This window comes from Equus asinus, chromosome 3, assembly GCF_041296235.1.
Source record: "Equus asinus isolate D_3611 breed Donkey chromosome 3, EquAss-T2T_v2, whole genome shotgun sequence".
NCBI lineage: Eukaryota > Metazoa > Chordata > Mammalia > Perissodactyla > Equidae > Equus > Equus asinus.
In genome coordinates, this window is record NC_091792.1 from 156,049,841 (window position 1) to 156,071,855 (window position 22,015).

Here is a 22,015-nt window from a genome sequence, read left to right on the forward strand (position 1 = left end):
TCCCCCCACATTGGCATTTCCTTAGGGATTAGCATCTTTCCTTAGGCTAGGAACTGATTTCTGTGCTTGCCTTTGACCACCCAGCTCACCTGTGACCACCCAGCTCGAGACAACAGACCTGCCTGTGTCCACCGAGACAGCAGACTTACCTGCTGTGTCCACCAATCGCTGTGCCCACAGAGCAGTCTCACGACTATTGTAAAAGGACATTTCAATCCTATGTGAAACATCCTCTTTGGGGGTATATAAACACTCTGTGCACCCCACTTCTTTGGTGCCCTGCCTTCCTTCGGGAAGAAAGGCCCCAGGCCATGGTCCTCACATTTTAGCTCAGAATAAACTCACCCAAATTCTCATTTATAAATTGGTTATGGATTATTTTCGTTGACAACATGCAGCCGAAACACAAGAAGGAATGAGAAATCAATATTCCTACACAAAGGAGGAATGAGTCCGATTGAGAAGAGCTTTGTGTAAAATGCATTTATTTTCAAAAGTTCCCTTGATAGAAACAGAATATGTTACAAACACAAAATGTAAGAGCAGAGGGCCTCACCTGCAACCACAGCCCGTAACACAGCCAGCTGGTACAGGGACGTGACCTGGGGGCCGGGGTCTCCTCCAGACCCACTCGAGGCAGGTCTGAGTGTTCACGGGCTAGTCTGTGTCTCACATTCCTCACGACGCGGCAGAGAGTGGGCCATCTGGAAATTCATGAGACCAGATGCATCCCGACAGTCGAGGGGGCATTGGGGTGTCCGTGGCTTCTGCAATTTCTATCTGCAAGTTAACGTTACACACAAACACACACAGGTGGGCAGGAGGAAATACACCTTTCTGTCCTCAGACTCTCCCTGGGGCTGCCTTCAGGCTAGTCCAGGCCCAAGGCCCAGGTGGCCTTTTTGGCGTTCAGAAAGTTCTTCTTCTTCTTCCTGGGAGCAAAGTGCAGTGAGATCTCCGGCTCCTTGGGGTTTCTGAATATAAAGATCTTTTCGCCTGTGTCCAGTAGGTCAATGGTGTCCGTGCCGACGATAGGCACTGGGGCCAGTTCACCGACAGACTCCAGTGACAGGTGTGGCCAGCTTCCTTTTCCAGAGAACGTCATCCTCTCCCTGAGAGGGGGACACGTCTTCTTTAATATGCTGAAGAGAGAACGGAAGATCAGATTCGACCTGTCTGAGAACTGACCCTCCTGAGCGTCCTGACAGAGTTCTCCGGAAGAACCCCCTTTGGGTCCCTAGGTCCCCGATCAGGTATCATTTTAGAAAACGGTTTTGTGCTTTGATCACCAGGCTGTCCCTGAAATTAGCTGAGGCCTGTGGCAGGGACATGCTGCAGACAACTCTCACTCACTTGTGACTATTAAGTTTTCAGGAGTTCTGTGAACCTGTTGTCAACACACTTTTGGCTTGAAATGAGCCACGCTGGAGCATTCACACCACGGAAACCGGCAAGGGCTACAAACCAATGCTCCCGTCCCTCTCCCCACCAGCCAATTGGGAAACAGTTACCAGGACACCATTGCCTGTGGGCCTCACACTAAAAGACGCTGATGGAACCTGATAACAAAGCAACTGCTAGAAGGTGGGCAAATTGTGTTTGAAATAGAACAGAGTGCCACACTTCGGGAATGTCCTATAAAGGGACTGCTGGAATCCCGTCCATGAGTGGTCCAGCCCCTGAATCTGGGTTGCTCTTGATAATGCTGTGACTCCCTTTGGGAGCCCTATACAACATGAGAGCCACAGGGTTCTCTCTGCCCAAGCAACACAGGACGAGGCCACATCATGGACCACAGGCCATGGTCCACCTACTGGAAGTCCCTGGCAGGCTCGTTGGCCCTTCCTGAACAGATGTGGCAGATGAGGTGCCACTGCCATCACCATAACTCCTGTCCTTGCGGCTAGTACGAATCTCAGCAAGGACTCAAAGGCAGCTTTTTCTGGTTCACGCACCTCTTCTCTTTGTACCATCCATCCACAGTGCCTCTAGGCAGAGCCAGGGCTAGTCCAGAAACCCAGGACGGCGGGACCAGAGCTCCTGATCTCTGCTCTCCCCGCGTCTATTAACGCAGCCTAGGACGCCTTCGCTCTCCCATCCTCATCTTGAGCAACTGGCTTCTGTTCCTTAGCGGAGCACTCTACGTTTATACAGCTTGGATTTCCTTTCCTTGGTTTGGGCTCAGTATCCTGACCTAAGTTCTCTGGGACTAAATTCTGACATCCAGCCTATTACCAGCGGCTCCCAGATGGTTATCATGGACAGTTCAACAAGGTTGGTCTCAGCACCTTCCCCTCGGCTCTGAGAAACCACGGACGGGGTGGGACTCGGGTTCGACTCTTCCCTTGGACGTGCACTGTGTCCAGAGCACACTTCGGATATCACATTTCAACCTGTTACCAATCTACCCACTGTTACTCTTTCTCCAAATCTTCTCCAGTGGGCAACACTGGAGACACTGGTCACTGTTTGTAGCAATCTGAAACCACTCTGCCCCTAACGTTCCTCTGTGCTGCAGGTGCGCAGTGACCACAGCTAAGGGACAAAGGATCTTGATAGAGTGAACAAGCCCTGGCCTGGAAGTCAAGGGAAATAAGGGGTGAGTTAGATGGTCCCAAATCCCATGGCTACCAGAGACCAGCTGCAGGCTGGGGGCTTCTTCCTTGGACCTCCCCAAGCTCCAATTTTATCGTTCCTACTTTCTGGAAGGCTGGAGGCTCAGGGCAACAGATGGGAAAGGGTTTGTAAACTAGAAAGTCCAAATGGCCATCAGGAATTATTCTCCTCCCAAGGACACCCCATTTAAAAACAGCCACTAGTTAAAATAAACACCGTAATTAAAATGCTGATAAATGATAGGAGAACATTCTCCCACTGATAGCTAGAGGCTTATCTTCAGCTCCGAACTAAGCCCCCATGGGATAAAGACTGTGGTCTCTGGGGAAGGAATGTTGGTACGTTTGCAGTAGCCCCGCCCTTCTGGGTCCCCTCCGCCTCCCCATCCCTCTCACAGGCGCTTGGCTGACCTCCTCCCCAGCCCACCTGAGTGAACGTCCATCGTTACCTCTCCTTCCTTGCGTGAGCCCACAGCATCTTCTCCAGTCCTCTGCTTGTCAGTTCTCCTTGCAGTTTGCTTTCTAAGGCTTGCCACCAGCCCTGGTGTTTCCTAAAAGCAAGAAGGGAGTGTCTTCTATTTTCAAAAAGAATAGAATCTTTAAGTGATCCATGCCTAACAAGCTCCACCCCCAATATGACCTTTGGCTGACACCAGAAACTCGGAGAGTTTTCACCATTCATTCATTCACTCATTCAACATACACTGATCAAGCACCTTCTCTGGCCTGCTTGAGACACACTTTCTGCCCTCAAGGGGTCCCCAATCCAGGGGTCACAGACAGGTAGCAGGTGACGTCAGGCAGACAGAGGAAGGCGGCCTGGGTGTGGGACACTTGAGCTGCATCTTGGCATGGAGCGCATGGGCATTTGTGAAGCAATGGGCTCCGTGCCTCCGCTTCTGTGTCGTCCATCCCCCTCTGGAGTGCACGCTCCATACGAGAGGACCCTGTCTCTGTTACTCTGCCACAGCCACTCGTGCCTGAGACAGCGGATGGACCAGGAGCTCAGTAAGTGTTTTATAAACATATGAATGAGAAAGTTGAAAAGGCACAGTGGAGGGTGGGCAAGGAGCCCCAACGCCATGTGCCATGTGCGGGAGCATGATTCTCCACTGGAGGAGAAGGGACATTGCAGAGTGCTGCACAGGAGAGCGAGAGGAGGGAGACGTTTGTAGGCCTTGGCCTCAAGCCAAGTCAGTAAAGGACAGTGTGGGATGCAGAATCCTGTCTGTGCCCGGCTCTGGCCAAACTCACACTCTGCCTCGGCTGGTTCACACTGCCCTCCTGGTGGTGGAGATGGACCCTCTTCCAGCTGGACCAGGCTTTCCCTCCCAGGAGTCTAACTCTGGGCAGAGAAGGTCATCTTCTGAGGGCAGCATCCTGGAGAGAAGCCCCTCATACTCTCCTGGTCCTGCCGGTCCCAGGACCAGGTGTTCAGCTCTTCCTGGATTCTAATAGGTCTCTCGTACACCCTTTCTTGCTTAGATTAGTCAGTCAGGTTCTGTTGCTTGAAACCCAAGACCCTGAACTGATGATGTGACCAGGCACCGAGCACTCAGGACACAAGAGTAGTGACTGCCCTGCCCTCGGAGACTATGGTGAGTGGCCCAGGACTCAAGAATCATCCAGTCCACTTGGCCATGAGGCCAGGCAAGGAAAAAGGCACGCTCACACTCCACACTCATGGTGACAGCCACCCTGGGTGCTCCTGGCTTGTCCCTCATCAGCCTGCCCATGCTCGCTCACCAGCCTCCCAAATTAAACTGGACAAAGGGGCAGCCCTGTACATGAGGTCCTTGTGGTGGCGCTCAGGCAGAGGTGGCTCCCCGGGACAATGCAGGTTCCTCCTCCAGGGTCACCTCCAATACCTACCAACTGCATATACTTCACTGCTCAGCCCCGCCTTGACCAAGCTCACACGCAGCCCTCTGATCATGCCCACAGCAGCCTTGACCACACCCAGCCCTCTGACCATGCCCACAGCAGCCCTGACCACACCCAGCCCTCTGACCATGCCCACAGCAGCCCTGACCACACCCAGCCCTCTGACCATGCCCACAGCAGCCCTGACCACACCCACACCCAACCCTCTGACCATGCCCACAGCAGCCCTGACCTCACCCACACCCAGCCCTCTGCCCATGCTCACAGTAGCCCCTGACCCCACCCACACTCAGGCTTTTGACCACGCCCATACCCCCTGTCCTCTGATCACATCTAGCCCTCTCACCACACCCAGTTCCCTGACCCCGCCCCACACCGAGCCCCCCTAGCCACACCCACACCCAGCCTCTGACCACGCCCACACCCGGCCCCTGACCACGTCCCCACACAGCCCAAGACTGTGCTGGGCCCCACTTCCTAGCCCCCATGGACTCCCACCCCACCCCGCAGCTGTGTTCCCACATTCCTGCCATTCCTCGCCCTGCAGCCTTTCTCTCAGCCCTCAGCAGTGCTTCTTACCTTTTTGAGTCAGGGACCCCGTCACGACTCTGATAAGATACTGCCCCTTTTCTCAGGAAAAATAAAGTACATGCACGCCTCTCGGGACATCGCGCCATTTTGGCAGGCTCCTGGGCTCCCGGATGCCCACCCCACCCTCGTGGTCCAGGTGGTGGACACTAGCTTCAACACGTCAGGTCTGCTCGTGGCTTTCCTTGTCACCTAGACCTCCACAAACGCTGTTTTCAGACGGCACCACTGGCTGCTCCCCAGACCCACCTCACTCCACCCCGCTTCCTGCCCCTCCTTATAAATGGCCGTTACTGAACACAGCCACACCTGGAGCTGGATCCTAAAGGAAAGCATCTACACAGCATTAGCCACAATAGAGCAAAAAAATGAACCCAAACTAAATGTCCAGCAGTAGGGTCACAGCTACATGCACTATGCTATACACCCCAGGGGAATATTAGGCAGCTGTTAAAAATAATATCTTTGGAGGTGTTTCAGTAACTGTGAAAAGTATGAAGTTTAAATTGTTAATAAAAATAGCAGAAATATAGTCTAAATAGTGTGAGAATTATTGTATACAAAGACATTTACACCTGGACAAGAGCTGAAAGGTCATCAGCAAGCTGGCTTCTGCTCTAAGGTTCTGAAAAACCCCAGGTTGTACACGCTGGGGTTACCACACACACACAGATACTCACGACTATCCATCACACACAAATGTTCACACATGCACAATACACGCACTCATAAAACCAGGCAGAGAAACACATTCCGGAGGAGGAATTGTAACAAGATGCTAACAGCCGTGTTCCCCAGCTGGTAGAGTCATAGATGTTTCCTTTTCTTCTTTTTCCTTTTATGTATTTTTTACACTTTCTTTAATGTGTGTATATGGTATATTTACAGCCCGGGGAAACTTACTCTCTTAAGATTCTACTTGAAAACTAAATTGGTGACAAAAGGAGAAAGCGTGAACAAAATACTTGGGCCCGCCATGACTGAAAAAGGGACTTTTGGCCACTCTCTGGCTGCTGTTCGCTCCCTGAGCAGTGACGTTCCCACTGGGGAAGGCATGTGCACATGCGCCTGGGGGGGGTCCTTCTTCCCTCCTCCCCCGTCCTCATGCTGGGCCCTCACTCCCTGTGTCCCAGGGCAGCCGGACACGACGCTCACCGCCTCCTGCCCAGGTCCGCCTGCTCCCCGCCACCATCACTCTCCGCCGCGTGGTCGTGATGCTTCTGGCTGACGGAATCCAGCATGGCCAGCAGCTCGGGCTGTGAGGCTGCGGGCAGAGCCACGCTCAGGAGCCGGCGCAGGGTGGCCCCGGGCACCATCGTCAGCTTTGCCAGGTAGGACGCCAGTCTCAGCTCCTGGAGGACGGAAGGCCGGGAGCTCAGACCCTCACGGCTCTAATCTTGACAACAGCAAGTTTTACCGGATGACAGTCTTAGGACTTTTTGTCTCAGAGAGATAAATATTTTAGTAGCTTGGGCTTGAAAACATGTTCTCAGATTCACAGAGCTGTCAAAAAAAATCTACCTGGTCAGCAGCCTCGGCTCCCTGTGACATTTCCAAAGCCTTCATGCATCCCTTCCAACCATCTCAACTCACACCGCTAAAGCCCGGCCTGCGCAGCGCCAATTAGTCATCTTTCTCCTCCTCGCGCTCCCTGAGGCGAGATGGCATGGGGGGAAGAGCACAGGCTCTGGAAACAGCTGAAATGTCCCTAAACCAGTGGGGGGAAGAGCACGGGCTCTGGAAACAGCTGAAATGTCCCTAAACCAGTGGGGGGAAGAGCACGGGCTCTGGAAACAGCTGAAATGTCCCTAAACCAGTGGATGGGTAAAGAAACTGTGCCATGGCCGCACCACAGATTACCACCCTGCAATAAAGAGAAAGCTCTGGATGGATCTCGAGGGCGTTACACTCCGTGAAAAAAGCCCGTCTCCACAGGTCTCATCCTGTGTGATTCCATGTGTAAACATTCCAGAAGTGATGCAATTGAGAGGTGGAGGACAGAGCGGTGGTTACCAGGGCCTCGGAAGCGGGGAGGAGTGGGTATAACTATACCCGGGGGCACCGGGCAGATCTCTGCCGTGACTGACTAGTTCTGTAACTTGATTGTGGTGTCGGTTACATGAAACTACGTGTGATAAAATGACACAGGACTACACACACTTTACATCAAGGACAATTTCCCGCTTGGATACTGGGCTAGAGTTTTGTAAGATGCCACCATGGGGGGAAAGTGAGTGAGACGTGGGGTGGGGCACTGGAATTCTCAGTACTAGCTTTGCAACTTCCTGTGAATCTAAAAGTATTTCAAGATAAAAGGTTAAAAAAAAGAGAGAGAGAGGATGGGCCCTGCTCCCAGCCCCACCGCCCAGAGCTGTGTGTCCCTGGGCGATGTCCTCACCTCTCTTTGCGCCTCAGCTTCCTTGTCTGTAAAATGGGGAAACGATAACACCTCTGTCAAAGGGTTTTGTGAGGACAGAATAAAAGTGTTCCGTGCTGGGAAGACACAAACAACAGCTACTTCTCTCAGCAACGGGGTGGGCGTGCTTGGACACTCGCACAGTCAGAGACCTTCCCTGATTTTACACAGCAAAGCTGAGAGAGAAAAGCATTTCATACGGCAAAGGCAGGACAGCTGGACGCTGAAAGGCCACCAGCTCAGGGCTGCCAGCTGCCACGTCCCTTCCTGTGGGGACAAAGCTCATTAAGCGGGCACAAAGAACCAGGGGAGAGGGATGGAGGAGCAGAGAGAGACCATCTGTGCCCCAGGAGCGCAGCCCTGACCTTCTGGGGACACTCAGGGTATCAGTCCATTTCCTTTATACTCAAATTAGTTAGAAATGAACTTCTGTTACTGTCACCTAAAAAGAATTCTGACTTTACAAAACGTCTCAGGGCAGTGCTGACACATGGTGGACACTCGACCAGCGCCAGCCACTGCGGTCGTTACAGTATTCGTACGAGTTTCCTAACGCAGCCATGACAAATCGCCCCAAGCTTAGTGGCTTCAAACAACACACATTTATTCTCCTGCATTCTGGAGGAGAGAAGTCTGAAGTCTGGAGGCAGTGTCACGGGCTACAGTCAAGGTCTCGCAGGGCTGGGTCCTTCTGGAGGCCCCAGGGGAGCTGTTTTCTTGCCTCTTCCAGCTTCTAGAGGCGCCTGTGTTCTTCAGCTTATGGTCCCTCCTCCATCTTCACAGCACATCCTCCAAACTCTGATTCTGTCTCACCAAATGGCCTTCTCTTCTGACTGTGTTTCTTCTGGCCTCTCTCATATAAGGACCAGTGTGAGGACATTTAGGAGCCACTGGGAGAATCCAGGATAATCTCCTCATCTCAGGATCCTTAACCACATCTGGAAAGTCCCTTTTGCCATATAAGGTCATATTCCTAGGTTCTGGGAATTATAAGGTAGACCTGTCTGGTGGCCATTATGGCATATTGCTAGTACATTTATTCATTCAACTAACACTACGATGGAGTCCTACGGTACTTGACCCTGTTCCAGGCACTGGAGACAGAGCAGTGAGTAACACAGACACAGGCTCCACCTTCAGGAGGTTCAGAGTCAGGGGAGAGAGATGAAGGTAAGCCTACAAACAGATAAACACTGTATAGGGGAGTGGTAAGTAAGTGCCAGGAGGGAAACTGAGGCAGGAGAGAAAGACAGAAGGTGACGAGTGGTCAGGGAAGACTCCTCTGAGGAGACCTGAATGAAGTGAAGAAATGAGCCATGGGCACATGGAAGGGAGGAGCATTCCAGAAGGCAAGGGGAAAGACCCTGAGTGGGGATGACCTCGGCATGAATGACAGAGACAAGGGAGGCCAGCATGGCTGGCAGGGAGCATGTGAGAGGAGAGTGGCGGGAGATGAGTGGGAAGGGCGGCAGGCGGTCAGCTCACATGGGGCCTTGTCACCGTGTGAGGACGCTGGCTTGTCTTCACAGTGAGACAGAACGACGTCACTGCAGGAATTTAAGCAGGGGAGTGGCATGAACTGATTTTCATTTTAAAAGATCACTTTGGGTGACACATGGAAGTTGGACCATCTGCAGTGAAAGAGGAAGCAGGGAGAGCATCTCAGGCGGGAGATGGTGGCCGTGTGATCCCGAGGTCGAGGGGCGTGAACCCAAGGTCGAGGGGAGGTGGGGAGGAGGGATCAGACCTGGGAGACACCGACGGTAGAGCCAACGCATTTCACTGGAAGAGAGGAACAAAGGATGACTCCACCATCTTTCACTTGAGCTGCTGGGTGGATGGAGGCGGAGCAAGTTTGGGAGAAGGGAACCTCAGTCACGTGCGGTTCTGTTTGGACAGGTTAAGGCACGTGTTTCATAGAGGCACTAATGGAGAGTCAAGTCTCACGTTCAGGGCAGAGGTCCAGAGGTAGGGTTAGGAGGTAGTCAGCATGTAGATGACATCAGTAAGGAAGTAAACGTAGAGAGAGAGCAGATAAGGTCCAAGGACCAAGCCCTCAGGCATCCAGCGTCTGAAGGGCACGATGCAGAGCAGCATCCAACAGGGGGGCTTGACCACAGGCAGCCAGGGGGGCAGGAGAGAACCTGGCGTCCGGGGTGTTGGAAGCCAAGGAAGGAAGGTATTCAAGAAGAGGGCTGTGGGCCAAGTGCCACAGAGAGGTCAAGAAAGACAAAGACAGGGACTTGACCACTGGATTTGGAAACAAGGGGTCACTTATGACCTTGGTCAACGCTTTTAGTGAAGTGATGGGAAAGGTGTTACTCTAAATACCAGACCTCCTTGCTTAGCACCCTTCCATGACCTGACACTCCTCTCCCAGCAGCCTCCCCCTGCGTCACCCTGAACGACCTGTTCTTCCCTGAAGGACCCGGCTGTCCTGGGCCACCGTGCCCTTCCACATGTGCTTCCTTCTGCCCGGAATACGCTTTTCCCCAAACCGCTCTCTGTCTGGCTCTCTTCCACTCATTCCTCTGGTCTCGACACAAGTGTTGGCTTTTCTGGAAGCCTTCCCTGACCCCACATTCTGGGACGGGTGCCTCTCCTCTGAGCTCTCACTGGTTTTAACATGACTGTCCAGTTTCTTGTGTGTCTCTCCAACTAGGTTTTAGGATAGGGTTTCATATCTGTTGAGTAAGCAAGGGCTAAACCTTGACTTCACAAGCACCCCGCAGATCACTTCTTCCTGAGGCAGGGGACTAACTCTCCATAGCCGGGATCCCCACTGGGGAATGCAAGGACAAACCAGCTCATTGCCATGGCCCTTCCGGCTCTGAGAAGTCCTGATCAATAACTCTCAAGATAAGTCAGTTAGCTGGGTCAAGACTTCTTGAAGGTGGTAACACAAAAAGCATCTGTGTGGATCACATTGCTTTGAAGATCTGGAGCCACTTCTAGAGACTGACGTGGACCACCAAGTGACACAGGGACCAACTGTCCACGCAGAGGAGGGCGGCAGAAAGACCACACTTGCCGGCAGGCGCTCCCTGTCCCTCTTTCCTGCTCTGCCTCACCACCATCGGACTTGGCATGGATTTCTGCTGTTTGTGAATCTCTTGGCATATTTCATCCTGGTCTTTATTTTTAAGAGATACTGCTTGTTTTAAGGAATTCAAGCAATGCAGTAAAGCACAAAGATTAATGTTAAAATAATTATTCCCAAGTGCCATCATCCAGAAATCATTATAGCAACGTTAGGCAAACTACATTCCAGGAATTTTTCTAGGCATATATGTAGATGGATGCTTAAATGGATGGATGGATGGATGGAAGGGTGGACAGACAGATGGGTGGGTGGACAGATGGACAGACAGGAGGATGGATGGATGGATGGGTACATGGATGGACAGATGGGTGGATGGATGGGTAGACGGATGGATAGGTGGATGGTCATAAGTATAAAAATGGGGTCATAATGCACATAAAATACTATCTGGCTCATGTATTTATCTTATTGCTCGCCTGCTCTCCCCACTAGACCATCAGCTCCTGAGGGCATGGACTTTATCTGTTTTGTTTACTGCTGAAATCCCAGTGCCTAGGACAGTGCCTGCCGCTCACTGGGAGCACAGTAAATATTTATTCATGAACGAAGCCTCTCCAGAGGGTGTCAGGGTCTTCGGAGTGAAGGTGACTCTAAGTCATACCTCATATGGTTGAGAAAGAAAGAATTCCACCTGTTGTCCCCAGGTGGCTGCAGTCATGCTGGAGCCTCGAGAGAGTAAAGGAGACGAGTTCAGTGAGGACGACAAAGGGGGTCCCAGCCTCTCCCCACAGCACAGGGCAAGTCCTTGCCTCGTGGAGTTAGTACCATTCATTTCTAAATGAGCACCCCCTCCCATTTTATCCATGAAGCAATGAGGAAATATCTTGCTTCGAAGGGAATCGTGCAGTAGCATGAAATGGAACGAGTAGAGCATTTAAAGGCAGTAAACCCTGATTTAAAGCCGAGCTCCACCACCACCTGGCTGTGGGACCTTGGCTAAGTCCTATCACCTCCCTGACCCTCAGTTTCTTCATCTGTCAGATGATAACTGTGTCCATGCCTGTCCCCCACCCTGGGCTGATTCAGCTGCCATTGGTACTGTCAGCATCACAGAAGGGCTGATGGATCTGGAGCAGCGCCTGAGGGAGGCTCTTCCCACATCGGGCCCCCAGAGCAGTGGTGAGCACTAACGGGGAGGGTGTGCGACGGGTGTCTGGGCACAGAGCAGGCATTTGGGGGTGTTATCTTGATATGGTTATAAACACCCAAAAAAGGAAGAGTTGGCAAAGTTGCATAAATATGAAGACATGGGTGCTGCCGTGGAAACTACCCTCGTGCAGATTTTACAAGTCAAACCATGTCCCTAAGGCAGTGTCATCAGCAGGAAATAAAACAGGGGAGAGAGGGAGGGAGAGGAGAAACAGCAGGAACAGGAGGAGGAAGAACCAGAAAGAAGAGGAGGAGGTGGAGCAGGGAGAGGGAGGGAGAGAGGACTGGGCTTCCTCAGTTCTTCTCTCGCCTGGTACAAAAAAGAAACAGGTAAAATACGGGACTCCTCTAGACAGGGGGTGATGGTTAATTTCATGTGTCAACTTCTCTGGGCCATGGCGCCAAGATATTTGGTCCAACATTATTCTGGATATTTCTGGGGAGGTGTTTTTGGATGAGATTAACTTTTAAACTGGTGGATTCCAAGGAAAGCAGATGGCCCTTCACAGTGTGGGTGGGCCTCATCCAATCAGGTGAAGACCCACTAGCACAGAAGACTGACCCCCTCTGAGCGAGAGGGAATTCTGCCAGCAGACAGCCTTCGGACTTGCGCCGCACCCTCATCTCCTCCCTGGGTCTCCAGGCTGCCGTCCTGCCAGCCTAAGTGGACTTGCCAGTCTCCATCATCGCATTTCCTTCAAGTAAATCTCTCTCTATATATACACAGGATTTTTGGTTCTGTTTCTCTGGAGAACCCTCACTAAGACACAGGGGCTGGAAAGAAAGGAGTGCAGTGGAGTAGATGCTGTTGGGGGGACTCCACAAGGCACGGGGTTGGGGGGAGCAGAGAAAAACAGCTGCCCTGACGGGTCCCTGTGCCCAGGGCTTCTAGTCTAGCAGGATTTTCCTCTTCACAGGGCCAGTTCTTTAGCAGAATTCACAATTTAAAAGAGCCAAGAAACTAGAAATGAACTGGATGAAGTTCCACACGTGACACCTCGGTCTTCTGTCAAGTCTCTTAGTAAAGAAGGAAAAAGGGCAAGCGTGGGAGATGCTCAGTTACCACAGAGACCCAGGCCAGAGGCATCACCTGCCTGCAGGGGACCGAGCAGAAAGAGGGTGACCTGTGAGGCCACCACCCCGGGCTGAACCTTGAGCACCGGAAGCAGTGGCGAGCGCTGACGCAGGCACGCCACAGCTCTGGGCCTTGGCTCCTCTGTTTGCAAAATGGAGAAGATATTCCCCGTTTCCCAGCTTTCTGCAAGGATTAAATGAATAACAGATATAAGCACCAAGGACAATATTCAGGGCGCAGCAGGTGTTCTGGCACCTTCAGCTCCCTCCTCCAACCCCAGTTTGGAGTTCAGGCGATTCTGCGAGAGGTGTGGGGCAGGAAGAAGGTGGGCTCTCCGTCCTAGCTCCGCCTAGCTCCTCCGTGTGACCTTGGGCAAGAATTTCACCTCTCCAGGACCCGTCTGTAAGGGAGAGGACGACAGAACCTGCCCGACAGGGAGGTGAGCGGCAAGTACTTGGCCTGGGTCCTGTCGCAGAGTAGGTGCTCTCTCGCTGTAAACATCTAGAAAGCCCAGGTCAGCTCTCATGTCAAAGAGGAAGGAACGTGTCAGATTCACCACGGATGCTGACACTGCCCGTGCTAACTTTGGCTTCTTGTTTGGTGTGGTTGGCAGAATAATGACCCTCCAAGATGTCTATGCCCAGTCCTGGAACCTGTGAACATGGTACCTTACACGGCAAAGGGACTTTGCAGATGTGATTAAGGTTAAGGGTCTTGAGCTGAGACTACCCTAGATTGTCCGGGAGGTCCAACCTCATCATCATATGGATCCTTGAAAGAGAACCTTTCCCGTGTGGGAGGTGAGAGAGACGTGAGACAATGGAAGAAGCATCTGAGAGATGCAATTTGCTGGCTTTGAAGATGAAGGAAATGAGTCACGAGCCAAGGAATGCAAGTGCCTCTGAAGCTGGGAACAACCCTCGGCTGACAGCCACCAAGGAAACGGGGACCCCCATCCTACAGCAGACGGCAATGACCCGAGTCCTGCCAGTCACTTGAATGAGAGGAAACAGATTCCCCCTGGAGCCTCCGGAAGGACGGTAAGCCAGCTGCCACTTGGATCCCCATCTGGTGGAACCGCGTAGCGCTCCTGGCCTGCAGAACTGTAAGATTATAAACCTGTGCTCTGTTAAGCCACGAAGTCTGGGGTAACTCGTTACAGCAGCCACAGGAAACTGGTTCACCTGGGAAGCTGCGTGTGCCTGTGGACAGCTACGGCCGATTCTGCTGGCTGGACACCCCAAAGTGTCCCGCCTTCTCCTTGCTGACTCTTCTTCGAGGCTGAGGGGGAAGGATTGGCCGCACAGCCTCCTTGACGCTGGGGGCACACAGGCCAGTTCTCAGGACTTGAGGGGACTCTGCTGCAGGGGTTGGGGGCATTTGCTTTCTCGGAAAGACAGGCAGTCGGGGCGATTGTGTTCTCCCACCTTTTCTTTCTTGGCCTTGAACACAGGCCAGAAGAAAGGGTGGAAGGAATCACAGAGTGTGACCCTGCCACCTCTGAACTCCTGAGCCAAGGTCAGCGACACCCACCTCCACATGGTGGTGACCGGCATCAGCCACTGTCACAAATCATGTTTCCTGGGACTTACAGCATCCAGGAGGCCCATCTCGGGATGCAAATAAAACACAACTAGTGGCAGGTGTAGGTGAGTGAGGCTGCGCACGGCTACATGTACACAGCCTCGGGGCTCTGTCTCGGGGAGGGAGGTGAGAGCGGCAACTCTGGCCAAGAACAAGAGAGACTGCCCAGTTCAACACAGCATGCTGACACAGGGGGTGCAATCTCATTGGCCTCCTAGTGTGGCCCAGATTTCAGGACCAACTTTGTTCCTGGTGGAACCTACTCTGTGTATATTAAACTGATTGAGAAGAGGAAGAATGGGTGCCTGTCGAATCACAGAAAAGAAACTGGCCAGGGCAATAATGATTATTGTCGCTCTGCTGCCGTCCTCTAATCAGATGTCCTCTATGTGCTGGCCCCATGCCCGGGGTTTTCACAAACTGACTCAGCAGGTCCCGAGGTTCACAGCATCATCCTCGTCCCACATGTGAAGAAACGTGGGCTCTGAGGAAAAGGTACCATGATGTGCTGGCAAGGGATGGACCCAGAACATGGCTGACGCATCCTCACCTGGCTGTACAGGGTCACAAAGGTGTCGGTCTCCATGTTCTCCAGCAAATCTTCAAGCACAACGCTGTTCTCTTGCTCTTCTCTCCAACTAGAGTGAAAATAAATCTACATGAATCCAGTTTTGTTATAAAGTGATCCCATGAGAAGATCATCTAGTTATTTAAATAACAAAGAATCACAAGTCTAATTTACATTATTATTATTTTTTAATCCATTGAAGAGATGGCCAGAAGAGGCTTACCTCTTCTTGCCTAGATTACTTTGCAATAATGTATTGGGGAGGACCTACCATTCACAATAATGTATCTGGGAGGTCCCACCATTTGCAATAATGTATCGGGGAGTGCCCACCATTTGCAATAATGTATCCGGGAGGGCCCACTCAGGACGAAGGGCTCTGCAAAGCGAGAAGTGTCACGGGAGCCGGATGCAGACTTTGCTGTGGTTTTGCAGGGCGATCTGTGATCCTACCTTGAAAACTGTATTAGTTGTCATGGCTCAAGAAGCCCAAGGTCTGGGGTCCTCATCTGCCATGTGTCCTTGTGTGGAAACAGACCCAGAATCACTTTCCAAGGATGGTCCTGGCTCTGACCACAGGGGCTGAGTGGCCTTTGTATGAGGGTCTCCATCAGGCTTCCTGACTTTCACAGGAGGCCGTCTGCCTAGCTGATTCCTTAGCTGGTTAAAGTTGGCATTATGGATTATCCACCCCGCATGCTTTCTGGGTAATACAGCCCAAACTCATATCAAAATCTTGCTCATCAGCGATTTCCTCCAGGAAGCATGGAGCACAGTAGAGTAACACATACCCTAAAATCCTGGTCTAAGTCAAGTTACCATCTCTGAGCATTTTCCTCTGATCACACAGATTCAGCTCCTCATACAGTTATTTCGATGAGACAGAATTGCACTTTGTCGTGCTTACGCAGGAAAGCATAATCAAATAATCAAAATCACCTGTAATCTCACCGCCCAGAAATCACGTCTATCGCAGTCTGGTCTATTTCCTTCCAATTAATCTGCGCGTGTGTGTTCTCAAAAATGGAGTCATACCCTGTATATAGTTTACACTCTCTCCTTTCCACATTAACATTATATTCATTGTGGGAAATTATGAAGTTGTTGTAAATTATGTTTTCCAAGAGTTCTGAATGTTCTTAATGAGTTCTGAATGCTACGGGCAAAGGCTAATTGCCTGATGTGAATTGAAGAAGAACGCAAAGAACAACAGAAAAAGCAGACTGGGGTTCGGTCTGTTTGATGACTTTACAAAAGCGGGATACAAAATACCGCGTGCACGGTGAGACCTGAGCACGCCCTGCATTCACCGAACGGTGCCAAAGGGATTCCTGGTTTGGATTCCCAGAATCCCACTGGGATTATGTGAGATGCTGCCACGGGGGAGAAGCTGGGTGAAGGGCACATGGAACCTCTGCACCATTTTTGCAACTTCTTGTGAGTCCATAACTATTTCAAAATAAAAAGTGTGAAAATGTTATGTTCAGTAAAACCTCAATGGTAAAGAACAAAATGAAGTATGGAAAGAAGTCAGGGAAGAAGAGCCAGGCTGCAAAGTTAGCAGCTGGGGCCTGAGGCTGGGAGGACACTGCAGACAGCAGCGTGGGAGCCCAGGTGGGTCGCGTGCGGCTGAGTTCGAGAGGCCAGCACCCCCGGACCTGCAGGGGACTGACCCAGACAGCACCATCGGGCCCTCGGCTCACCTCTGCTCGTGCTGCTCCAGCAGCTTCTGGCTCCTGCTCAGGGCTCGCCGCAGGACCGCCGAGACCTGCCTCTCGGAATCCGCCTCCTCGGGCTCGTGCAGGAGCCCAGGCCCAGCGCCTGCCTGCTGCTGCTGACTCGCCAGGGCCTGCTGCAGCTGGGCTGCCTCCTGGAGTGCCAGCTCATCTTCCAGCTTCCTCTCCAGCTCCTGGAGCTCCTGCACGCAGAGAGGGCAGGTGGTCTAGGCAGGCAGGGCCATGGGATGAAATCCGGCCTGCTCTTGCCTGCCTCCCCCATCAGCCGCGCCAAACTGTGATGAGACTGCACCTGGATTTCTCACACCCCAGTGCTTTTGCACACGCTGCTACCCTCCACCTCAACAGCCTTCCCGTTTGCCTGGCCAATTCTGAGTCTTCTTTCAAGCCCTGGCTTAAGAAGAATCTCCTTGGTGAAGAGCTCTCTGTGTCCCTGGGGAGACTAGACTCCCTCTCCCATTGAGCTCACAAAACACCCCTTGTATACACCTCTTATGGACTGAATTATGTCCCCCCAAAAGTCACGTGTGGAAGCCCTAACCCACCATGGGATGGTTTTTGGAGGTGGGGCCTTTGGGAGGTAATTAGGTTTAGATGAGGGCACGAGGGTGGGGCCACCAGGATAGGATTAGTGTCCTCATAAGAAGAGGGAGAGAGCTCGCTCTCTCTCTCTCTCTCTCTGCCATGTGAGGACACAGTGAGAAGGCGGCATCTGCAAGCCGGGAACAGGGTCCTCACCAGAAAGAGAATCTGCTGATGCCTTGATCTTGGACGTCCAGCCTCCAGAACTGTGAGAAATAAATGTCTGTTGTCTAAGCCCCTGGTCTATAGTATTTCGTTATAGGACCCAGAGCAGAGCGAGACAATGCCCCATTTTTGCAGTCGCCTGAAATCTCTGTTGTGTGCCTTTGTGGTAGGGTGTGAGCCCCTTGAGGGCAGGGCTAGGTCTCCACCTCCCTGTCCGTCTACAGCACTTAGCACTGTGCTCACGGCCGGCACCTGTCCCTGACGCAGGGGGGGCACCAGCATGCACCACGAGGACGAAGCCCACAGCCGGCACTGATGGTACTCACAGCAGCGCGTGCTTACAACACAGCGTGTTTAATCTCACTGAGTCCTTACAACAACCCTATGCAACACACACTCTTATTCTCCTGTTTGACAGATGAGGACACTGAGGCAGAGAGAGTTCAAGTAATTTGTCAGGTTATGCCACCCTTAAGTGACAGAGCCAGAATGTGAGGCCAGCCGGCTCCAGGATGTGTGTCCTTAACCACCAGGCAATACTGCCTCTTATTGGCCAAACAGAAGAAATCTGCATCCTTAGGCCACCAGAATCGGATAATCTAGAACAAGAGATTGTCTGCCATCTGCTTAGGAAGGTAAGGGGGGTTAGGCAGCAGGGTCCCCAGCCTTGAAGACTGCAGACATATTGAACCCGTTATTCACCACGATGGCCAGTGCTCTGGGTGGGGGTGGAGGGTGAGGGTGGGGCTTAAACCTAAAGGGCCTCAGATGGGCTTCATGACGGGATGGTGGTCCTTGATCCTCCTAAGATATGTACAAAATGGTCTGCCTTTCTGCAGAGGAGCCAAAGTTTTCACCAACTTCTCAAAAGGGTCTCAAAGCCCCTCAAAGGCTTGGAAACAGCACTCAGGAATCAAAACAGAAGAGAAAACGGCCAGAGAGGTAAACCGAGGTCACAGGGTGGACAGTGCTTGCGTTTTGCCCCCAGGGCCACGAAGGCCTTTGAAGGCTTCCGCCGAGCAGGCGCTTCTAACAGGCTGAGATGTGTAATTGTGACCTTCCCTCAGGCCACAGCATCCCAGTGGGCACACAACGGAACTCGGCGCTTCCAACAGCCCTAATGCATTTCCAACAGCGTGAACTGTCAGCACGCCAGGAGCCTGGTCACGGGCCACACTTCCACTGATGCCCGCCCCAGCCCACGCAGGGGAAGGACAGCCCGGACCCGCACCTGCCAGTGTTCCCCAGACGAGGCAGAGCACAGAGAGCTGGCGCGTCGCACTTTCATTTTCCAAGGAGCAGGTGAGCCCAGGGTAGGAATAGAAAATAAGGTAGAAATGCACCCTTCAGGCTGTGAGGGGCTGATGGGAAGTCCTCCCAGAGGTCAGTTCTGTCAGTCAGTCCTAACCCCTGCCTCACCCCTACATCCGCCTGCACTTAGCACTAGCAGCCAAGACTTGGTTCTAGAATTTTCTCCCTCAATGCCTGCTCTCTCACTAGAGTCTAAATGCTGAAGGCAGGGGCCTGGGGACTGTGGGTGGCTGTTCTCTGCTCTCCCCAGCAGGGAGCACAGCGCCTGGCACGTGGAAGAAGTTACAGTAAGCAGCAGCAGCATCTTATCCATAAGATGAGAAGGGCAGCTGACATTGACTGAATGCCCACACCGTGCCAATTGGATTCAGGGTATCTTTACATGAATTAATTGATTTAATCATCACAAAACAGCACAAGGTGGGAATTTGTTATTATCCCATTACATAGGTAAGGTAGCAGAGGCACAGAGAGTGTCTGTAAATCTCCTGAAGTCACAGAGCTGGGCAAGAGCCACAGCGAGGAGAGATGTCAGGTTTCTCTGACCCTGGGCCCCCTCTCTCGGCTCTGTTGTCTCTAGTGAGCACTCGTGTTGAATGAGTGGATACATGGATAGACGATGATGACAGATAGACAGATAGATAGATAGACAGACAGACAGGTAGTTCCAGGCCTTTTGCTGGGCACGAGGGATTCAGGGTTGAATGAGAATGACCCTTAGACTCTGGGAACTCACAGTCCAGTGTGGGAGACAGATGTGCAAACACAGTTAGAGGGAGAGGCAACAACCAACATTTGCTAATGCAGAGATTCGGGCTGGAGGGTTATTCGAGCACAAAGCTGGGAGAGACCAACTCGGCCTGAGGGAATCAGGGATGGCTTCACAGAAGAGGTGAGGTTTGCTTGTCTTAGAATCTGGATAGGAGTTTGCAGGGGGTGCGGCAGAAGCATTCTAGGCAGACACCCTGAAAGGAACGGAGGCCTGTAGATGCCTCAAGTGTTCACGGAGCAGCAAGAGGGACCAGGGGGCTAAAATGCAGCGTCCAAGGGAGGGAGTGGTAGAGGTGAGATTTTAAGATCTGGAGCTGGGGGATGGGGCTGTCAATGATCATTTTTACTTTTTGGAAAGATCCCTCTGGCTGCGGTGTGGAGGAGACCGGAGAAGGAAAAGGGAGAGGCAGGTGGGGACTGACGTGAGGGCAGAGCTGAGCTTGGCAGGCAGGGGGTGCGGGCTCTGCTGCCCGCCTGTGGGGCCTTGGGGAAACGACCTCACCTTCCGAAGCCTCAACTCCTCATCTGCAGAATGGGTAGAAAAATCTCCTGGGGTGGACGGAGGGTTAAACATTTAACACGATACCTTGGACTTACTGGGAGCTCAGTGAATGTAAGCGACTATTCGTGCCATTTTTATTTTTCAGGTCTAGATTCGTCAGAGCAGTGAAGATGGGCGGCAAAAGCCAGAAGTGAGAAAATTCAGGCAGAAGGGAAGACTGGGTGACTCGCTTCATGTGGGCAACAAGCCAGAGGGAAGAACAAAGATAGCCGGTTCAGGCTTGGGGAGCGGGGTGCACAGAAATGTAAACCGAAATGCCAGTACAGCGGGTACGGTGAGCTCAGGGTCACTGGTTGTAAGTCCATCCTACTCAAATTTGCCCCTCATTGCCGCCTCGCCCCTGATTCAGTCATGCACTGCATCCGTTCCACTTTCACGAAATGAGTCTGAATCTTTCATCAGATGAGCCGCGCTTGATATAGTTTTCTCAGGAGTCATTTCTTCCAAAGCATTTCATTTCATGCTTTTTTTAATTCTCCCGAAGGTTTACAACTTAAAAGCCCGTTCCCAATGGGAAAGTGGTTTTTACAGAACGATCAAACAGCAGAATGAAAGTCTAATATCTGGAGCAAAACCACAGGTATGTCTCCCTCCAAATGCAGATGGAGAAAAAAAGTGCATCTAGCCCTCGCCGTCGCACCAATCTGATCCCACGGCATCATCTGACTTCCTCTCAGTCGCTTCTGGTTCAGGACACACATTAACTTCTATTCTAAAGACACTAGAGAATAAGGAAGCTTTGACATTGCTCAAAAGGGCTTTCAGATAAAATGGAAAATGTAAGCGTTGTGCTAGCTGATTAGTAATAGAAATCAGGGTGGTCTTGAGTGAAAAGGGCCATCGGGTGTGTCAGCGCTGAGGTGAGGCTATTTCTCAGGGCGCTTACGACGGGCAGATGAATTGTGAACTGAAAGCCAGAGGCTCCAGTGTCTCACTTTGTCCCTAACTCGATACATGACCTTGGACCTGCCCTTCTCTGAAGGCCTCAGCAGCCCCCTCACCCGTAATCCAGGACAGTGCCCACCTCCATGCCAGTCACCTCGCGGAGCGATAGGTGCTGTGGGTTCTGGGCAAAGCCTTTGTAGAGGTTTCCTCCTATAGATTTGCTAAGAAGTTTTATCTTGAATGGGTGTTGAATTCAATAAAATCCTTGTTCTGTATATACTGAAATGATCATATGACTTTTTTCTTTTTTCCTTTAATCTGTTAAATTTTGTAAATGGAGGTTTTAATGTTAAATAAACCTTATATTCCTGAGAAAAACTCAACCTGGCCATGTTGTACTAAATTTATTTTATAGATGGCTGGGTTATGAATTGCACATCTACCGTTCACGGTAAGAACGAACTGTGATTGTCCTTTCTCATATGATTCATGCCCAGTTTTGGTGTCAAGGTTATCTGAGCTTCATAAAATGAGGAATATTGCCTGTTTTTCTAACATCAGGAACAATGTGTATATGAGACTGGAAAAATTTGTACGTTACAGTGTGGTGGAGCTCACCTATAAAACTATCGGCATTAGTTGTTTCTTCGCGTGTGGCAGATTTTGTAACTGCTGAATCAATTTCTTTCACGGTAATAGGACTAAACTAGACTTGTTTTCTACTTGAGCCAATTCTGGCCATCTATATTTTTTCTAAAAAACTCTCCATTTCATTTCAATTTTCAGATTCATCTACATAAAGTTATTTATTGAATTCTCTAATATTTAAAAACTCTCTTGCATCTACAGTTATCTTGCTTTTTATATTTTGGATATTACTTCTCCTTTATCTCTTTTTTTAATGGCCAGTCTTGCTAGAGATTTGTATATTTTATTAACTCTTTTCAAAAAATTCAACATTTCACTTTTGATTCTCTCTACGGTAGTTTTGTTTTTAACTTTATTTATGCTGTCTTCTTCC

The 22,015-nt window shown here is 51.3% G+C and overlaps 1 protein-coding gene across 2 annotated transcripts in view; it reads right to left on the reverse strand.

Moving 5' to 3' along the window:
• Positions 1-459: 459 nt before the first annotated feature.
• The window catches only part of EVC2 (EvC ciliary complex subunit 2), a 130,983-nt gene continuing 109,427 nt past the window's right edge, over positions 460-22,015 (reverse strand). For both annotated transcript variants that reach the window (XM_014843272.3, XM_070506255.1), the window contains 5 exons: positions 16,686-16,900; positions 14,965-15,052; positions 6,243-6,439; positions 3,065-3,166; positions 460-1,142 (listed from right to left, as the gene is read on the reverse strand). In XM_014843272.3, the coding sequence (XP_014698758.3) occupies positions 872-1,142; positions 3,065-3,166; positions 6,243-6,439; positions 14,965-15,052; positions 16,686-16,900 (873 nt within the window). In that variant the 3' untranslated portion in view covers positions 460-871. The remainder of the gene's footprint in view (positions 1,143-3,064; positions 3,167-6,242; positions 6,440-14,964; positions 15,053-16,685; positions 16,901-22,015) is intronic.